General features: G+C 35.7%; 1 protein-coding gene across 18 annotated transcripts in view; it reads left to right on the forward strand.

The window, feature by feature from the left end:
- ATOSA (atos homolog A) overlaps positions 1–18081 on the forward strand; it is an 85547-nt gene that overhangs the window by 18472 nt on the left and 48994 nt on the right. The window contains exon 1 of one of the 18 annotated variants that reach the window (XM_019968818.2): positions 6285–8549. The exons of the other annotated variants lie outside the window; for them this stretch is intronic. Within the exon in view, the coding sequence (XP_019824377.1) occupies positions 8513–8549 (37 nt within the window). The 5' untranslated portion in view covers positions 6285–8512. Of the gene's footprint in view, positions 1–6284; positions 8550–18081 lie in introns of those variants that run through there. 18 annotated transcript variants of the gene reach the window in all.

Consider the following 18081-nt stretch of genomic DNA (forward strand, 5'->3'; position numbering starts at 1 on the left):
ACTCTGCTCAATGTTATGTGGCAGCCTTGGATGAGAGGGGAGTTTGGGGAAGAATGGATACATGTATATGTATGGCTGAGTCCCTTTGCTATCTACCTGAAACTATCTCAACATCGTTGATTGTATTTCAAAGTAAAATAAAAAGTTAAAAAAATAAATAAAGTTCTGGTTTTGTCACCTGATCTGTTTAAGCTTAATTAAATTACCTAGCTTCTCTGAACTTCAGTTAGTTCAGTTCAGTCACTCAGTTGTGTCCGACTCTTTGCAACCCCATGGACTGCAGCACACCAGGCCTCCCTGTCCTTCACCAACTCCCAGAGTTTACTCAAACTCATGTCCAGTGAATCGGTGATGCCATCCAACCATCTCATCCTCTATCATCCCTTTCTCCTCCCACCTTCAATCTTTCCCAGCATCAGGGTCTTTTCATATGAGTCAGTTCTTCACATCAGGTGGCCAAAATATTGGAGTTTCAGCTTCAGCATCAGTCCTTCCAATGAATATTCAGGACTGATTTCCTTTAGGATGGACTGGTTGGATCTCCTTGCAGTCCAAGGGACTCTCAAGAGTCTTCTCCAACACCACAGTTCAAAAGCATCAATTCTTTGGCACTCAGCTTTCTTTATAGTCCAACTCTCACGTCCATACATGACTACTGGAAAAACCATAGCTTTGACTAGATGGACCTTTGTTGGCAAAGTAATGTCTCTGCTTTTGAATATGCTGTCTAGGTTGGTCTTAACTTTTCTTCCAAGAAGTAAGCGTCTTTTAATTTCATGGCTGCAGTCACCATCTGCAGTGATTTTGGAGCCCAAAAATATAAAGTCAGCCACTGTTTCTACTGTTTCCCCATCTATTTGCCATGAAGTGGTGGGACCGGATGCCATGATCTTAGTTTTCTGAATGTTGAGCTTTAAGCCAACTTTTTCACTCTCCTCTTTCACTTTCATCAAGAGGCTCTTTAGTTCTTCTTCACTTTCTGCCATAAGGGTGGTGTCATCTGCATATCTGAGGTTATTGATATTTCTCCTGGCAATCTTGATTCCAGCTTGTGCTTCATCCAGCCCAGTGTTTCTCATGATGTACTCTGCATATAAGTTAAATAAGCAGGGTGGTTGAGTTTCAGTTTCCTCATTGGTTAAAATTGAGATAATGTATTCATTTTAGAAGTTTGTTGTAATGACATAACCTGAGGAAAGTAGTTGTACCAGTCCCTTAAACACATAATCAATGGCTATTTTTATTCTCTCTAGTTTGTTAGCTTAGGAAAGTGAAAGTGATAATAATGGTGAATCCTATTCAGAGGAAAATTAATTCAGTTTTAGATATATTAGAGTTTGCATTCAAACAGATAGCCAAAAGAGTTCAGTCACATCATTTGGAAACAAGAGTGTATGAAATAGTCTGAAATTAACAAATTTTTAAAAAATGCAAGTAAACAGTATTAAAGCTTTGAGGACTTAACAAGTGAGTCTTAAAGCTGCATGAGGTTTTCTTGTGTCGCTGAGAGTCGGACACGACTGAGCGACTTCACTTTCACTTTTCACTTTCATGCACTGGAGAGGGAAATGGCAACCCACTCCAGTGTTCTTGTCTGCAGAATCCCAGGGACGGGGGAGCCTGGTGGGCTGCCAGACGTCTATGGGGTCGCACAGAGTCGGACACGACTGAAGCGACTTAGCAGCAGCAAACTGTTTTACTTTACTAGATTTTGTTAATATTCTTCAAAAATTTTAAATGCAGGACCTGTCATTTGTATGACTATTGGCATAACTCAAATTTATGGCTAGTGATAGCTAGCTGTAGGGGGGTGGTGATGATGGTTGGGGGAGACAAACAGGACTTGGAATTAGACCTCTGTTAGATGATTCTGTTTCTTCATTCTTATTTCACAGTGTTGTGATTGTCAAAGGGTCGAGTAAATGTAAGATACATTATCTCCATGGAAATACTTTTACTAAAATATCATTTTATCAGGATAAAAAATTCTTGTTTCTGGACTTTTAAGACTGAATCAAACATACCCTTCTTTATAATAGTGAAAGATTGACAACATCCCAGACCATGTCTTTAAAGAAATATGGGTCTAGGTAAAGGGGAATCCATGTGTATCCTGGCATGTATTTTATTTAAGAATGATGATAGTATTTTTATTAAGACCCAAATAGTATAGGATATTAAAAATTAACTCTTATTCCTGGTCTTGATACTTATTAAATGTATCTAGTGTGTAGATAAGATATTATTAGAGTGTTTGTCCAGTAGCTTAGATTATAAATAACCCCTGTTCTTGCTCATTTTAAACAATGTAGTATGAATGATGCCAAAAAACAGGCTAGAACATTTTCTTCTCTCCAAGATCTTAGATTTTGTAAACAAGGCTCTGCTCCTAAAACTAATCTAGGTCATCATAACCCCAAATCTTTTGAAAGATGACAATCTCAATTAAGCCTATTAGGTTCTTTTTATTTATTTATTTTTTCTCTAATTTTATTTTATTTTTAAACTTTACATAATTGTATTAGTTTTGCCAAATATCAAAATGAATCCGCCACAGGTATACATGTGTTCCCCATCCCGAACCCTCCTCCCTCCTCCCTCCCCATACCATCCCTCTGGGCCGTCCCAGTGCACCAGCCCCAAGCATCCAGCATCATGCATCGAACCTAGACTGGCAACTCGTTTCCTACATGATATTTTACATGTTTCATTGCCATTCTCCCAAATCTTCCCACCCTCTCCCTCTCCCACAGAGTCCATAAGACTGTTCTATACATAAGTGTCTCTTTTGCTGTCTCGTACACCGGGTTATTGTTACCATCTTTCTAAATTCCATATATATGCGTTAGTATACTGTATTTATGTTTTTCCTTCTGGCTTACTTCACTCTGTATAATAGGCTCCAGTTTCATCCACCTCATTAGAACTGATTCAAATGTATTCTTTTTAATGGCTGAGTAATACTCCATTGTGTATATGTACCACAGCTTTCTTATCCATTCATCTGCTGATGGACATCTAGGTTGCTTCCATGTCTTGGCTATTATAAACAGTGCTGCGATGAACATTGGGGTACACGTGTCTCTTTCCCTTCTGGTTTCCTCAGTGTGTATGCCCAGCAGTGGGGTTGCTGGATCATAAGGCAGTTCTGTTTCCAGTTTTTTAAGGAATCTCCACACTGTTCTCCATAGTGGCTGTACTAGTTTGCATTCCCACCAACAGTGTAAGAGGGTTCCCTTTTCTCCACACCCTCTCCAGCATTTATTATTTGTAGACTTTTGGATCGCAGCCATTCTGACTGGTGTGAAATGGTACCTCATAGTGGTTTTGATTTGCATTTCTCTGATAATGAGTGATGTTGAGCATCTTTTCATGTGTTTGTTAGCCATCTGTATGTCTTTTTTGGAGAAATGTCTATTTAGTTCTTTGGCCCATTTTTTGATTGGGTCGTTTATTTTTCTGGAGTTGAGCTGTAGGAGTTGCTTGTATATTTTTGAGATTAGCAAGGTGAAAAGACAGCCTTCAGAATGGGAGAAAATAATAGCAAATGAAGCAACCGACAAACAACTAATCTCAAAAATATACAAGCAACTTCTACAGCTCAACTTTAAGTTCTTTTTAATACTGCAAATTTATGAAGTGTTTTAGGTCTTAAAAACACAATATGTTTGGATTGTATAGTCACTTGGCTTATTTGTACCATGCGATAATGAATACAAATCACTGGATAATCATTTCAGCAATAATGATCACTGGAAATCTCCATGTGAGTGGAAATTAATGTAGCCTTTTATGGCTTAATTTATCCAATACTGACCTAACAGCATAATTTTTGAATAAATATGGATTTAATGAGAAAAGTCATAAATTTTCTTAATTCCTTAAATTGTAAAATTTAGTTTTATTTAGTCTTTCTTGCAAAGTTAGTGAGTTAGTGAACTGTGAAATGTGTTGTTAAAGTGACATTATTTAACAAACTAAAAATGTCAGTGTCATAAAAATCTTTCTGTGATAGTCAAGATTTAAATTTTATCCCTATTGATATTAATATGGGATACTACTAATGTATTATCCTTTTATTTGTTGGTGTGTGTGTATGTATGAATGTACATTTGCTGTTTAGCAACATATTTATAGAACTGATGTTTGCAAAAGAAAAGAGGAAACTTAAATTGCTTGAGAGCCTGGCGTGCTGCAGTCCATGGGGTTGCAAAGAGTCAGACACGACTCAGTGACTGAACTGAACTGAGAGCCAAGTATTGGGCTAGATGGCTCATAACTCTAGAGAAATTATTACTGCCACTTTACAGATGAAGAAATAGACTCAGATAGCTTAAATCATTTGACAGTACAGCTTCTTAAGAGGAAAGAACTTGAACCCTAGACACGCTAGCTCTTCTCCATTATGTCTTGCTGCTTTAAGGGATCTTTTCAGTAATTAGGTTGTATTTTGTGCAAACATGTTTACACTGTTAACCCCTAGAAGACTGACTACCAGTGATGACAATATCCTATTTGTGCTGTTTTTCAAAATTATTGTATCTTGTCCCATTTGATCCTTACAACATACCAACATTGCAGTCAAAAGAAGAAGAAAAAAAAAATATTTCTGATTTAGAAATGAATAATTTCAGAGAAGTATTTAAGGTGGAGTTTAGTCTAGAACCCAGATCCGTAGTTCCTGGTTCAATGTTCTTTTCTACCTCCTTTACTTTCTCTGAATCAGGTATGTGATCTGTGATTATGAAGTAGTGAAGTTCACAGATTGAACCTTTTATTGTGTCCTTAATGTAACTATAGCCTGGCTCCCTGTTTAGCAGTCAAATCCTGTTTTTCTGTCTTGTAAGTAACATCAATGACAGTTCTGAGGTGTAATGGGGCTGTAGTGGTGGTTATTGAATGAGTAATAAATAGAAAAATGTTAGCTTGAGATTTTTGTATTTCAAGTTTATTCTTATATGATGCCATATTTGTCTTATGGAAATATAATTATGAAAGGAATTGTTAAAAGCACACAGATTTAGGAATACCTGTTTCCTGGCTTTGCCCACTTAGTTTTGCCTACTTGAGCAGGTTATAAAGCAGTTTTCTCATCTGTGAGAATAGTAACTATCAGAGGAGATGGGCATGTAAAGAAATTAGCACTATGCCTGGTCTATGGGCCTACATATATAGTGATGGTGGTGGTGGTTTAGTCGCCAAGTTGTGTCCGACTCTTGTGATATATATAGTAGCTATGTAATTACCTTTGAAGGGTTCTTTTTTCTTCTAGCAATTTATCTTTTTTGTTTAAAAACTATCCAAGCTAGCATGGTTATCTCTTAAAGAGAGATATCTTAAAAGATATCTTAAAAGATAAGGTATCTTAAAAAGCTTCCTCGATGGCTCAGTGGGTAAAGAATCTGCCTGCAATACAGGAGACACATGAGACGCAGGTTCAATTCCTAGGTCAGGAATATCCCCTGGAGGAGGAAATGGTAACCCACTCTAGTATTCTTGCCTGAAAAATCCCATAGACAGAGGAGACTGGCGGGTTACAGTCCTTGGGGTCACAAAGAGTAGGACAGGACTGAGTGACTAAGCACGGCATCTTAAAAGTAGATAGTTCGATTGTTTCTGCTAACAGAGGACTCGGATTATGTGAAACAGTTAATATTTCAAATTTTTCCATTCTGTATTTGGAATATGTAGCTTAAAAAAACTCATGGGAGATCTGCTTCCTACTTATTTCCTTAGATTAGTATAATATAGATAATTTACACTTCTTGAACTGGCCCATTTGGAGAACACAATTATGACCATACTGGGCAAAAAGGGTTTCTTTTCCTGGTTGAGGGTTGAGAATTGAGAACCTGAGACTAGTACTTAGTATAGCATTTTATTGATATATTATTCAGATTTTTAACTTGTTGACTGTTGAGATTATTTATAGCATTGTGTACCACAATGAACCAGGGGAAAAAGCAACCATTCTTCAGAATTATATAAAGTGCCATTTTGAAATTTATTTATCATTTTGAAAACTGGTAGCAGAGGAAGCATTTTGCTAAATAAATCTCTTGGTTGCATTTTACTTTTTAAGGTGGCATGTCTCTTCCAGTTCATTTTATTCACTTGTAATTACATGCTTCTGATTAAATTTAGTATTTTTAATAAGTTCTCTTTGAATATGTTAATAGTTTTAGATTATAGAAACTGGCTATTATTAGCCTTTAATTAAAAATTTTAAGAATTTTAACTGAAAGGAAGTATTCTAAAACAGTTTAGAGATCATATATTCTTTTTTTCAAAGATATAGGAAGAAGTTAATTTTGAATTATGCAATTATTTATCCAAAATTTTTTTTAAATCTATTTTCTTTGGTTCTAGTTGTATGACTTGAATAAATGTTTGGAATTGATATTCTTATTTAAACTTGCTCTATTTAACTTTGCATGGTTATGAAATCAAATAAAGTAGTATATGGAATATAAATCAGTCATGGTGCTAGGTAAGCAATAATGTAGATAGTTGTAGTATCTCCCTTCAAAGCACTTACAGTGTGGTGGAGGAGAATGTCCAACCAGTCATTTTGCAAATAATTATTTAACATTTTGTGAGCTAAGGACTAAGAAAAAAGTATAGAGAGACGGAGACCAGGTTCAGAAAGCTGCCCTGGGGAAGAGAAATTTAAGGGAGACTTATCAGTGGAAGGGATTGTGGGAGACCACTCCAAGCAAATGAGGAATAGAATTTGCAAAGGCTCTTAAGTTTTGAAGAACCTTAAGAGCCCTTAGTAACCAAAAAAAGCAGTCTGACTAGCAAAGAGCACCTTTTAGCCTTCACAGTAGTCCTGTGAATTAATTCCATTTTATAGACAAGAAAACTGAAGTTCAGAGTAGTTTACTAATTTGTATAGGATCTTACTGTTTTTAAATGGCAGATTCATATTTTGAACCCAAGTTGGTCAGCCTGACTCCAACATCCTTGTTCTCTCTACTCTGCCATTCTTTCTCTGAGTCGCTTATCTCAGAGGTTATTGTGCTCCCAAACACATCTCTCTCGTTATTTCTCAGAAGGCTTAGCAGCTCTCCTTCTGGCTAATTGTTAAGCCAACGATCGGGTTCTTTCCTTATACTACTAAGGTAATAAGGTTTAACTCTTACAGGTTATATCTCTTACTTGTATTCTGTAGAACTCCAGGGATCCTGAAAGCTTTTTCAAGGGTAGGAATTTTGTAGATTCTGGGACTAATATGAAACTGCAGTGTTGTTTGTAGCCTCTTATTTAAAAATAGCCTCATGGTGCTCATGGGGTGCTTTAATAGTGCCAACATTTCCATCAGCCTCTCTGCCCTATCCGCAAGACACTCCACATAAACAAAGATCTGAGTAATAAATAGTATGCTTCTGCTGTTGCCTCTGCCTACTCTCTCCTGTATAGAAATCCTAATGCCACCACTAATAATGCATTTTATTGGAAGAATGCAGATTTAAAGGATTCCATTGCTTTAAAAGTTTGAAAAACACTATCCTAGTTTGTGTGAAGTTCATGGGAAATATTTCCTAAATGAGAAATTTTTCTGATTCTTCATATCTGTTTATCTGCTACTACCTGCATTGACTCCCCCAAACATTTTTCCTAGAGGGAAAAAAATTCCTGAAAAATAAATTTAATTCAGACTCAGTGTCATTGTTTTATGTTGTCATTGTTTGTATGAGAAGAGATATTTTAATGCAGATACCTAGTTAAATCTTTTATTGTCAGAGTTTACTGAGCAATTTTTTCTAAGCAACCTGTTAACCTCAGTTTGTCTTGCCCTCTTAAAAGACACTGCATAAATTTGAGGGAGGACTATTTTTAGGTCTTGTCTTGTTTTAACTAACTAATCTTGGTTTTCTTGGAATTTGTGAAGTTTGTTGTAAAGTAATTCATAGTTCTGGGTAGACAGAGGTTAATGCTTTATCCTGATTGTCCTAAATTTTTGTATTCTTTGTTTACAGAGGGTTTCACATGGTAGAACCTGATTTACTTGAAATGTGAAGTAATAAATTGATTCCCTCCACCACCCCTTTGTCCTCTGTTTTATGTGAAACACCGACTGAAGTGAATGTTTGCCCTATGAATTTCTCTCCATTTTAAAAGTACCCAGAGACGCACATTTTAGGGACTCATGCTAGAATACTTTGTCATTATCGTCACACCAATCTTTCCTTTCACGTTGCCTAGACACAGCTGAGTTGGTAAGAAGAGCAAAGACAACAAGATAGCGCTGCCAAGTAGAAGGGAAGCTGTAGTGGACCCAACGAGCAGGGGCGGCAGAGCACACCCTCCATCCAATCAGCTGTGAGTGCTGTTGCTATGTGCGCTCTTACTCTGCTGCCTTTGTGAAAAACCTTACACAGAGCGAAGCGAAATCAGCACCCACGGCTGAACATTTGTTTTAACCACTGCAGACATCTGGATCCCTCAGTTACTGACTGTATAGCTATTGACAGCCAGAAGGCAACTTCTTTTGTACAAGGATTCCAGTATGGTTTTCAGTGGAAACAAAGGGCTTCACAGAGAAGGTGTGTAATGAAGTGTTTTCAACGGCTTTATTTTTAAACTTCCAATTTTCAGTAGCTGTTTACAGTTGCAGTGTTTGCTTTGCGTGGATTTTTAATAAACAGGTCTAGGAAAATGATCTCATGTTGAAAACCATTGAACTTAGAGAATTTTCTTTACCTTCAAATAGCCTGTTTTCTTTGAACAGCATGGCTTAAAAGATTATTAAAATGCTCATCTGAACAATGAGGGAGAAAAGAAACCAAAATACAATGTGCTTACTTTAATGGGGGAAAATATGACAAAAACGAGAAAATTGGGAAGAGAAAGAGGTTTAGACAGAAGTATTAACTGTACTTGGGTGCGGGAGGTTTTTGTTTTTGTTTTTTTTAAATAGAAGCTCTTAAGGAGAATGTATTTTATAGAAGTTACGTATTTTTAACTGAAATTCATTGTTTCTGAATTTGAAGAGATTATCAGAATTTAGCTTAGTGAGAATTTTGACATAGTTTTGATGTTCAATCTTTCTATAAAGGATTTCTGAAGATGCAACCTCAAATTGTATAAGCTCTTAATTGTTTGATCTGTTGGCTAGTTCTTCTCAGTTCAGATAAAGTATAGTAGTATAATCAAAATGCAGACAGTGGTGTGTTCTACTAAATAAATGTCCATATAGAAAATTGAAAATATAAAGGATTTTGCAGACAAACTAGAAATGTATAAGATACTATTTTTAAAATTAAAGTAAGCCTCAATTAAATGTAATAATTCCTTATCTGACTTAGTTAATACTGCAGATATAGTAAAGTCTTATTAAATTAAACCTCACCAATTCAGTATTTGTAATAATTAAACAAAATATGGGTTACAGTTTACTTTTATGAGATCTGGAAAAACCAGTTTATCCAACTAATTACAGGCAAGTTTTAAAATATCTTAAACAGAAATCTTCACGCAGTTTCAAATACTGTGAAATTATATCTTACATAGTTGATTTAGCTAATGATTCTTTTAAATTAATTAAAGCAGAACAGAATATTAATTAACATATTACCCATTTATAAACAGTTTTCTTTTGTTTATCTACTTTCACCTGTAAGTGGCTCCTTTTTAATTCACTAGGCAATTTATGTCTGAGTAAAATTAGTATAATATAAATTCCAAGCTAATATGCGAGCTTTATATTTTATCTCTACAAATGATATATTTTGGAATATGATTGGTTTTGACATTATTCTCTTCAAGAAGTGCTTGTAATTAGGGAGGGTCAGCATTATTTGATAAGCCAAGAGGGCTCTTTTTTCCTTGAAAAGAACTCAAAATATATTTCATGCTTTTGTGCACATTACTGACCATTTTTACGGGTACATGTATATTTAGAAAGGTATTTTATGTGAACCTACATATTGCTAAACTTAAAAAAAATCTGGCATTTCTTAGTTTTTTTCAGTTTGTTATATGTAGCCAAAACTTGATAGGCATTATAAAAATTATGGCAAAATAAAAAAAGCTATTATATACTTTGTACTTGCTAGCCTTCATGATATAAAGCACTCATTTGCAGAAGAGAAGCTGGGGGGGGGCAGGTGGGCAGGGATGGGAGGCAGAGGGTTGTTAAATGGGCCCAAACTCATCAAATATAGCTCTAATCCCATGGAACTCAGTCTAGTTATTTCCCTTTTTTGAGCTATCACTCTCATCAATTACTCATTTTATTTTTTAATTATACAACCACAGAAACCAAAGTGTTCCTCGTATTGGTTCCCCATCTGCTTGGTTTATTTCTTAAGAGTTAACAGACTTTCCAAGAGAAGGATGATTTCATTCATATGCTGCAAAAAAAAAAAGAACATGATGTTGGCAAGAAATTTAGATCTGCTTCTGTGTCACACAAAAGCCTTGCCATTGTGTTGTAGGAGGAATAGTCTTGGCAGAATCCTAGATTTTATTTCTGGGCTCATCACCTAAAGATGGTTCTTATACATCTTATACATGTGAGAGTTCCTGTTCAGTAACAGAATCTCAGGGTAATAACTGATTTTTTAAAATCTGGTCAAGGTGACATTGCTAGCATACTTCAGCTCTTTGAATTTATCTGTTATTTGACGATAGAATTTTAATTGTCTTATTCTGTGTCAGATCTTTCTGACTTTATTTGTTTGTACTTGTAAATAGAAAAATACTTCAGTTCTCAAAAGTAGTGATTTCTTTTTTGTCTTAGCCACTTGATAGGATAGCAAATAGAAATTCTCATATTTATCAGATGCAGTGTTTTCTGTAACAGATTTTATTTCAAATAAAATATTTTTAACTTTTAAATCACCAGGCAATAATATAGAATATGTAAATAGTATTTCATTTATAATTCTTCAAAAAATTTCTCTTATTTAGAATTTCAGGTTAAGAAGGGGTAACAACCCAAGTATTTCTTTTTCTTTTGGTCTTTTGTGAAATCTTTTTTTAAAAAATAATTCCTACAGCAAGTATTATCCCCAAGTGTGTGATTCCTACATGTATGCTCTAAGTATTGTAGCACTATATGCAGTATTTCTTTGACTCTTCCTTGCAGAAATTCCATTCACTTACTCCTGTTCTGAACCCAGAAAAGATTTGATTATTATAGTCAGCTAGGCGAGTCAGTTTTGTCTTAATAACTCTTGATCAGACATTTTCATATAGCAGCAGTGCTATTATGTAAACTGTATTGCTTTTGCAAGAGTATAATCTTTTTAAAAAAATCTTCAGATGCCATTGTATCTAATATCAGAGACCCAAGTTTTAAAAACACAGTTGTTTGGAGTATTACTTGAATCTGATTATATAATTCTTTGTGATGAGGCTGAGTTATTAAGCTATTACTTGATAAACTGGAAATATTGCCTTGTTTTCTTCGCTGGTCTCAGTTTTACTCATTCAAAGACTTCTGAACATCAAAGGATTTGAATTATAAGGTTTATGATAAGCACAGGAACATTAAAATTATAAATTACAGGAGGTAGTCAAGATAGAGTAGAAAAAAGAATTGGGTCCTAAGAGTCATATATAGCTGTACCTCGCATTTTGCTGTAAGCTTCTTGTTATCCAGAGTATGAAAAGAAAACTCTGCCAGTTATTTGCAATCCCTGTTATTTATGTAACATTTTATTGCTAAATATTAGCCATTCTCTTTTCTTTAAAAATTATTCTACATTTTTAAATTCTGATGAGAATTTTAAGTATACTATAAATATAATTTTTTATATTTTTCTTCTAAGTTTCACATATTCAGATATACTTTTATGCAGAATCTCAATCTTCTAAGATACTTTATGACCCAGAAAGTCTTCAAAACTTGGGGATTTGGGCAGAAGAAAGGGCAGAGCTGGACTTCCTGGTAGTCCAGTGGTTAAGACTCCGAGCTTCCAGTGCCCCCACTTAAGGCCGAGTGAGTTCAATCCCTGATTGCGGAACTAAGATCCCACATGCCTTGCTTGGCATGGCCAGAAAAACAAACAAAATAGAAGAAGATAGGGCAAGGCTGATAGGGAAGTATGTGACTAAACCTCTGAAGAAAGATAATGGTCAATAATGGCAAGGAAACAATGAGTAAATGGGAAAATAAATGAAGTCAAGGAGGCAGAAAAAAATTTATTTGATACAGTGTTATTTTTGAGGGGTGTGTGTGTGTATGTATGCATAAAAGTTCCCACCAGTGCTGGGCTGACTGACTAGAGCTGGTAAATTCACCAGGGATTTGTTTACTGGGAAGTAACTTGTTTCTGACTTTTCTTTTAAATTCCTCAACTAGGTTGTGATAAGGATGACCTTGTACTTACCACTCATTAATGACAAGGGACAAGTCAGCTGTCTGGAAACCAGAAGTTAAATTTTATCACATACATGATGAATGTAACTGTTTTGAAATATAAGAACTTACAGAATAAAAATCTGGTGATATAGGGGCTAAAATGTAAAAACTCAAAATTCCAAGCCAAAATGTTCAGAAAATGGTCTTTTGTCATTTTAATAAGTACACAAAATTTCAGGTTCTTTTTCAACTGATCACATTATTTTCATTGCTTTGGGTAGTGATAATTTTATGTTATTTTGGGAGAGAGGTTCAATCTGGTTCCCGTCCTGGTTTTCATATTTTAATCAAGTGCTAAGATTTTGTGATTCTTACATAAACATATTTAGTCTTTCAATTCAGCTGAAGATAAAGTTTAGCTTATTGAAAATTAGAGAACCAGCAAATGTAAAGAAAAGACAATCTTTTACTGGTTTACTCCATTTTTTTCACTGTCAGTGCATTCAATGGTACTACCTAAGTGGCTTCTGCATTGGATCCAGAAATTATTTTACATCTAACAAAAAGGGTAGGAGAACCTTTTTAGAAATACATTTCCTGGTTTTACCTGACTGCATTGCATTGGTGTGTTTGTTTACCTTAAATCATTTTTTCTGAAAATATCCACATAGAAAAAGAATAAAAAGATTGCTCTATGTCCTTGTTTTATATTTTGGGTACTGACCCTTTTGAAAATCTGATGAAAAATATCAACCCTCTTGCTAGAAAAAATGCATCTATGTATATACATAGATAATTCTGTGGAAAATAGCCAAAGGTTCATAAATTCTCTTAAGAAATCTTATTAGACATAATTTGGTTTTAGTCAGAGAATAAAAGCATTAATTTTAGAGAATTGAGGTTTAAAACAGATTGGATAAGAACTTCAGGATATGAATGGAAGCAAAGTATTAAGTAGTGAGTGTGCAGTGCTGTTTTGTCACTTTTTGAGGAGAGGGGAAATGTTCTAACATAAACGCCATACATTCGTACTCTTGCAGATGGATTTGTTCTGGGGAGGACCCCACATTCCTGTGCTGACTTCTCTATTCTGGATGAGCTTCTGATAGAGAATCTAGTCAAAAGGACCAGGCCGAGAATGTGTAATATCTAGATCTGAGGACCTACATATCATCTCTGAGTTGTAGGTTGAGATTACAGGAAATCTCAAAGACACCTCCTTTGGCCTTAGACTTTCACCAGAATGCTCTTCCAGAAATTGCTCTGTGCGAGAGATGACAGACCCACTGCAGTGGATGGTACCTAGTTCCATCTTTGTTCTAGAGAACTGAGCAGAACTGATCTTAGTGTATGTGCTCAAGTTTTCAACTCTTAATTAAAAACAATTCTACATCCACTTTTTATTTCTGCTGGAGTTTTAGGATTCACACATACCAACAATCAGTGGAAAATACAAATGTTGAGGGTGCTTAGAAGGAGTCATGCATGTGGTAGAGGGAAGGAGATTGAAAGGACATAGTGTATTTTTGGGGACCAGCCTATGTTATAACCATATTCCCATGAGGTAAAAATGTAAGAAAGACTAAATTAGGTTAAGCTTGAGGATAATTTTGGAAAGCTATGTGCCAGTTATCTGAGTTTAGTAAAGCTGGAACAAAACAAAACAGCACTAGAATAGTAGATGGTTGCTTTTTTAGCACAGGGTCATCTTTTGAGTGTAGAGCTAAATCTAGAACTTGTGGTTTTGGGAGAAAGGACTTTGTTTCCTTTTGTGGCAGTGTTTTCTCAGCTTTTCCTCCCCTGCTTCTTTCTGCATGTGGTGTGGAGCGATAACACCCGTATGATCAGAAATATTCCCACAAAAGACAGTCGAAAGGACAATATTTTCTACTTTAGTATTTTCAGGCCCTGAAACAGTAGCGAATTAGGCTTAATGATTTACACAGAGAACAGAGAAATTAGAAAATAAGATCAGTGCAACTAAGAAAGAAATGAATAAAATCTATATAGCTCTGTTTGTGTCCATGTATCTGTGGTGTATGGCAAAAAGCACAATCCTGGTAACCTGAACTTAAGGAGGCAAAACAAATGGACACTAGTAAATTTTGTCAATGACGCTGACAGGTTCTAATTGTTTCGTTTTAAATATTAAGACTTCTGGGAGCTTTCTCTGATATCTAAGATTGAGTTCCCACCTAACCATTCCCATAGCACTGAAATATACTCCTGTTATTTATCAAGCATCACCCTGAATTAGCTTTACCTGAATGTACTCCACAGGACTGTCCTCTGCTTGAAGGCAGAACAGCAGCTGATTCTGCCGTTGCTTTCAGGAGACGAGCTGGGTTTCACTTGAATTTTTTGACACATAGAGACTTCATTTTCCACTCTTACCTTTGAGCCAATATTTAAATTGCTTAAAATTTAGTTTTCTTTCTAGAGCTTAAGTTGCCCTCAACTCATCACATAAGCAGTCAATAGGTTGGTATGAAGAATTCTGTTATTCCTTAAAAGACTGTTGAGACCTAGAAATTCCAATAACAGATATGGAAATTAGAACTCAGAAAGTGCTCTCTCTCCTTTTTATTTTTTTAAATTAAATGTTTTTGCCCTGGCCTAGAGATTTAGTGTCTACCTAATGCAATTAAAAAAAAATTTTAAACAGATATTTCCTTGTCCCATTTAAGAAAATCATATAGATAAGGGCATTTAAAAAACTCACAAAAAACTATTTCAGTGCAAAATATCAAATTCAAGATAATTATCTGGACAGGGAAACAACAAGCCTTTATCACTTTAACTGGAAGTAAGCTGAAATAGGGAGAAAACAAAATGTGATGGAATATTAACCATTCATTATTTTAGTAGTGTTTGCGAGCTTGTTCATGCCAAGTACTATGCTGGGCAACTGTAAGAGAGATGATCCTTCTTCTCATGGACCTTAGTGGGTTAGAGAAGAGAGGTAAATAGTGATTTATTTGTGTGTGTGTGTGTGTGTGCGGGCTAAAATTTAGGAAGGAAAAGCATAAGATACAACAGGCTTGTCTCCTAAAAACAATAAAGCATCATGGGAGGGTATAATAGGACCAGATGAGCTTGGATATGACCTAATTAAGAATTGTGTATTAAGCTGAACTAGAGCTCATCACGTTATTTTTTACCCTATTCTCTTAATTTTTAGAACTTTGATCACGTGGTAAAGTTAAATTTTTAACTTCGTAAATGTGTAGGTCATTAGAAAATGTAATTTTAAAAACTCATACACAAGAGTAACAAATTTAATTTTGAATTAATTTAATAGAGAAATTTTTAATATTTAAATTATTTATAATTTTGGGGTGCCCTGGGTCTTCTTTGCTGCACGTGGGCTTTTGCTAGTAGTGGCGAGTGGGGGCTACTCTCTAGTTGTGGTGCACAGGCTTCTCATTCTGGTAGCTTCTCTCGTTGGGGAGCATGGGGTCTAGCTGCACGGACTCAGTAGTTGCAGCTCCCGGGCTTTAGAGCACAGGCTCAGTAGTTGTGGCACATGGGCTTAGTTGCCCTGCAGCATGTGGGATCTTCCTGGATCAGGGATCAGGGATCAAACTGGTCCCCTGCATTGCAAGGCAGATTCTTAACCACTGAACCACCAGGGAAGCCCTAGAAAATTCTTTATGAAGAAAAACATTTAAATCTTCCAAAGAATGTGAATGGTGAGATTTGACCCTTTAAAATGCAGTTTTTAAAAAGTTGGTTGAAGTGATTTTTGAGTCGCTAACTCTGATTTGGGGGAATCATTGAAAAATTACTGAGGTATCAAGAATGGAAAAGCAGTGAGTGTTAGAGAGTTGGACTGCTCTCCTTAAATAATACACAAAGGATGAATCACCTTTCCACAAAGTTTTTCCATGGTGTGACTTTAAGAATACTGGCATAGTTGGAGAGAAAGATTAAAAAGATTGAGATGGGGCTATGAGATTTGTGAGGAGGGGAGTGCTGGAAACAAGGAATTCTAGTTATTCAATGGAATAAAGAAGGGGTAAGATATCTCAAGGTGGCCCTGTGAGAGAATCAGATCAGGTGGGCCAGAACATTGGATGCACACAGGACAGTAATGACTAAAGAGGTTTAAAAAAGTGAGATAGCATCCCTCTTCACCTCATCTCTCATTGGTCACCTTTATGAATCCAATGCTCTGACCAAACTGAGAATGCTGAGAGATGAGATATGGGAGGTTGTTAGTAGAAGCAGTCAGACTTTACCAATGAGGACTTGTTGGAGACAGGAGAAAGGGAGGAGGCATAGATCATTCTAAGATTTCAAGTCACAAAAAGCAAAAACAGCTGTAGTTGGAAACAAGTTTTGTACTTTGACCAGAACCCCCATGATTATTTTTAGTTTGTGGTAGGCTATACGTACCAGGATCAGTCTGTGCTTGTGGCCAAAGTGGTACTTACAGTAAATGGGATGGTAGTATTTTATAATTTCAAAAATCAACACATGTAGAATTAAATATTATTTAAATTGGAAGGGGCATCTTGTTTCTCATTCCTTCATTTTACAAGTAAGTTTGTTGAGGGTCACAGAGTTTAATTGACCTTTCCTGAAGTCTTGTAACTAGTTCATGAGAAAGCTGGAATTGGAATCCAGATCTTCTGGCTTCTAGTATAGCATTTTTCATACTTTTTGCAAGTTACTGAAATTTTGTTTTCATTTGTTTTCTGTTTTATCGAGAGATCTATCAATTTCAAGATCTATTATAAGTGTAAAGGTTGGTGTCAGATCTGTTATTTAGCTATCAAAAAATTTAGGTGAAAGATCTAAGTTAAATATGGATTTAAAGCCAGTTGGCAAGTTTATCTTCTAAACATAGGATTTTAGAATAATCTAACAATAAATAATAGTTATGCTCAATTGACGATAGTTGTGAATCTGTTCACTGAACTAAAACCAGTTTAATCTGGTTCTAGAAGTATCCTATACTTGGGTGATTCAAGTTGATGGTAATGACCACAGTTATCCAATAAAACTTTAATTAAAAGCATTATATTAGCATTAAATCCCACTGCTTGATCATTATCTTTATCAAAGGATACTGCCTTGGCAGAGTTACACATTTGAGGGGGAACTACAGCGATATGAAACTAAAGAAAAAAATAGAAAAACTGTTGTTTTTCATCTTACCGACCTAATATAGCAAGGTGATATCTTTATAATAGCCATTTACAACTAAACTATAACTTCTATTCAAAATAATTGATCTCTCCACACTTGTGCAGAGGTCAGTGAATGAATCCACTTGAACAAACAAATGGTTACAAGGCTGACATTGTCTGCTTGCTTCAACTTGTTGAATCACTGAAGGAATCGGTGGGTATTCTTTCTTGGTGCTATTACATTATCTCATTTTATTTTTGGCAAGCTATCATTCTCATTGACTTCTGATCCATTGCAGTCTCCCCACCCCCACCACCTTTTTTAATGGATTGGCAGTTTTCCACTTTTGTGGAACGTTGTGGTCTCTATTTCCCCATCATTGCTCCTTCAAATGATAGATAAGCTTCTCAGGCTGACTGAAGTGGGAGCAGTGGAGAAGGAGAGGGGAGGGACCTCTGGAGAATGATAGTTGGGTTCTTGGTTATTACTCACACAGGGCCTGAAGTCAAATCATTTTCAGGATAGTGGTGGTGGTTCCTGAAGTTTGGTCCTCAGACCTGTGCTAGTGTAATGTAAGTTTTTTTTCATTTGTCCATGACAAAGATGGCAGCCATTCTCAAGAGAGACTCCTT

Source organism: Bos indicus, chromosome 10 (assembly GCF_029378745.1).
Source record: "Bos indicus isolate NIAB-ARS_2022 breed Sahiwal x Tharparkar chromosome 10, NIAB-ARS_B.indTharparkar_mat_pri_1.0, whole genome shotgun sequence".
NCBI classification, from domain to species: domain Eukaryota; kingdom Metazoa; phylum Chordata; class Mammalia; order Artiodactyla; family Bovidae; genus Bos; species Bos indicus.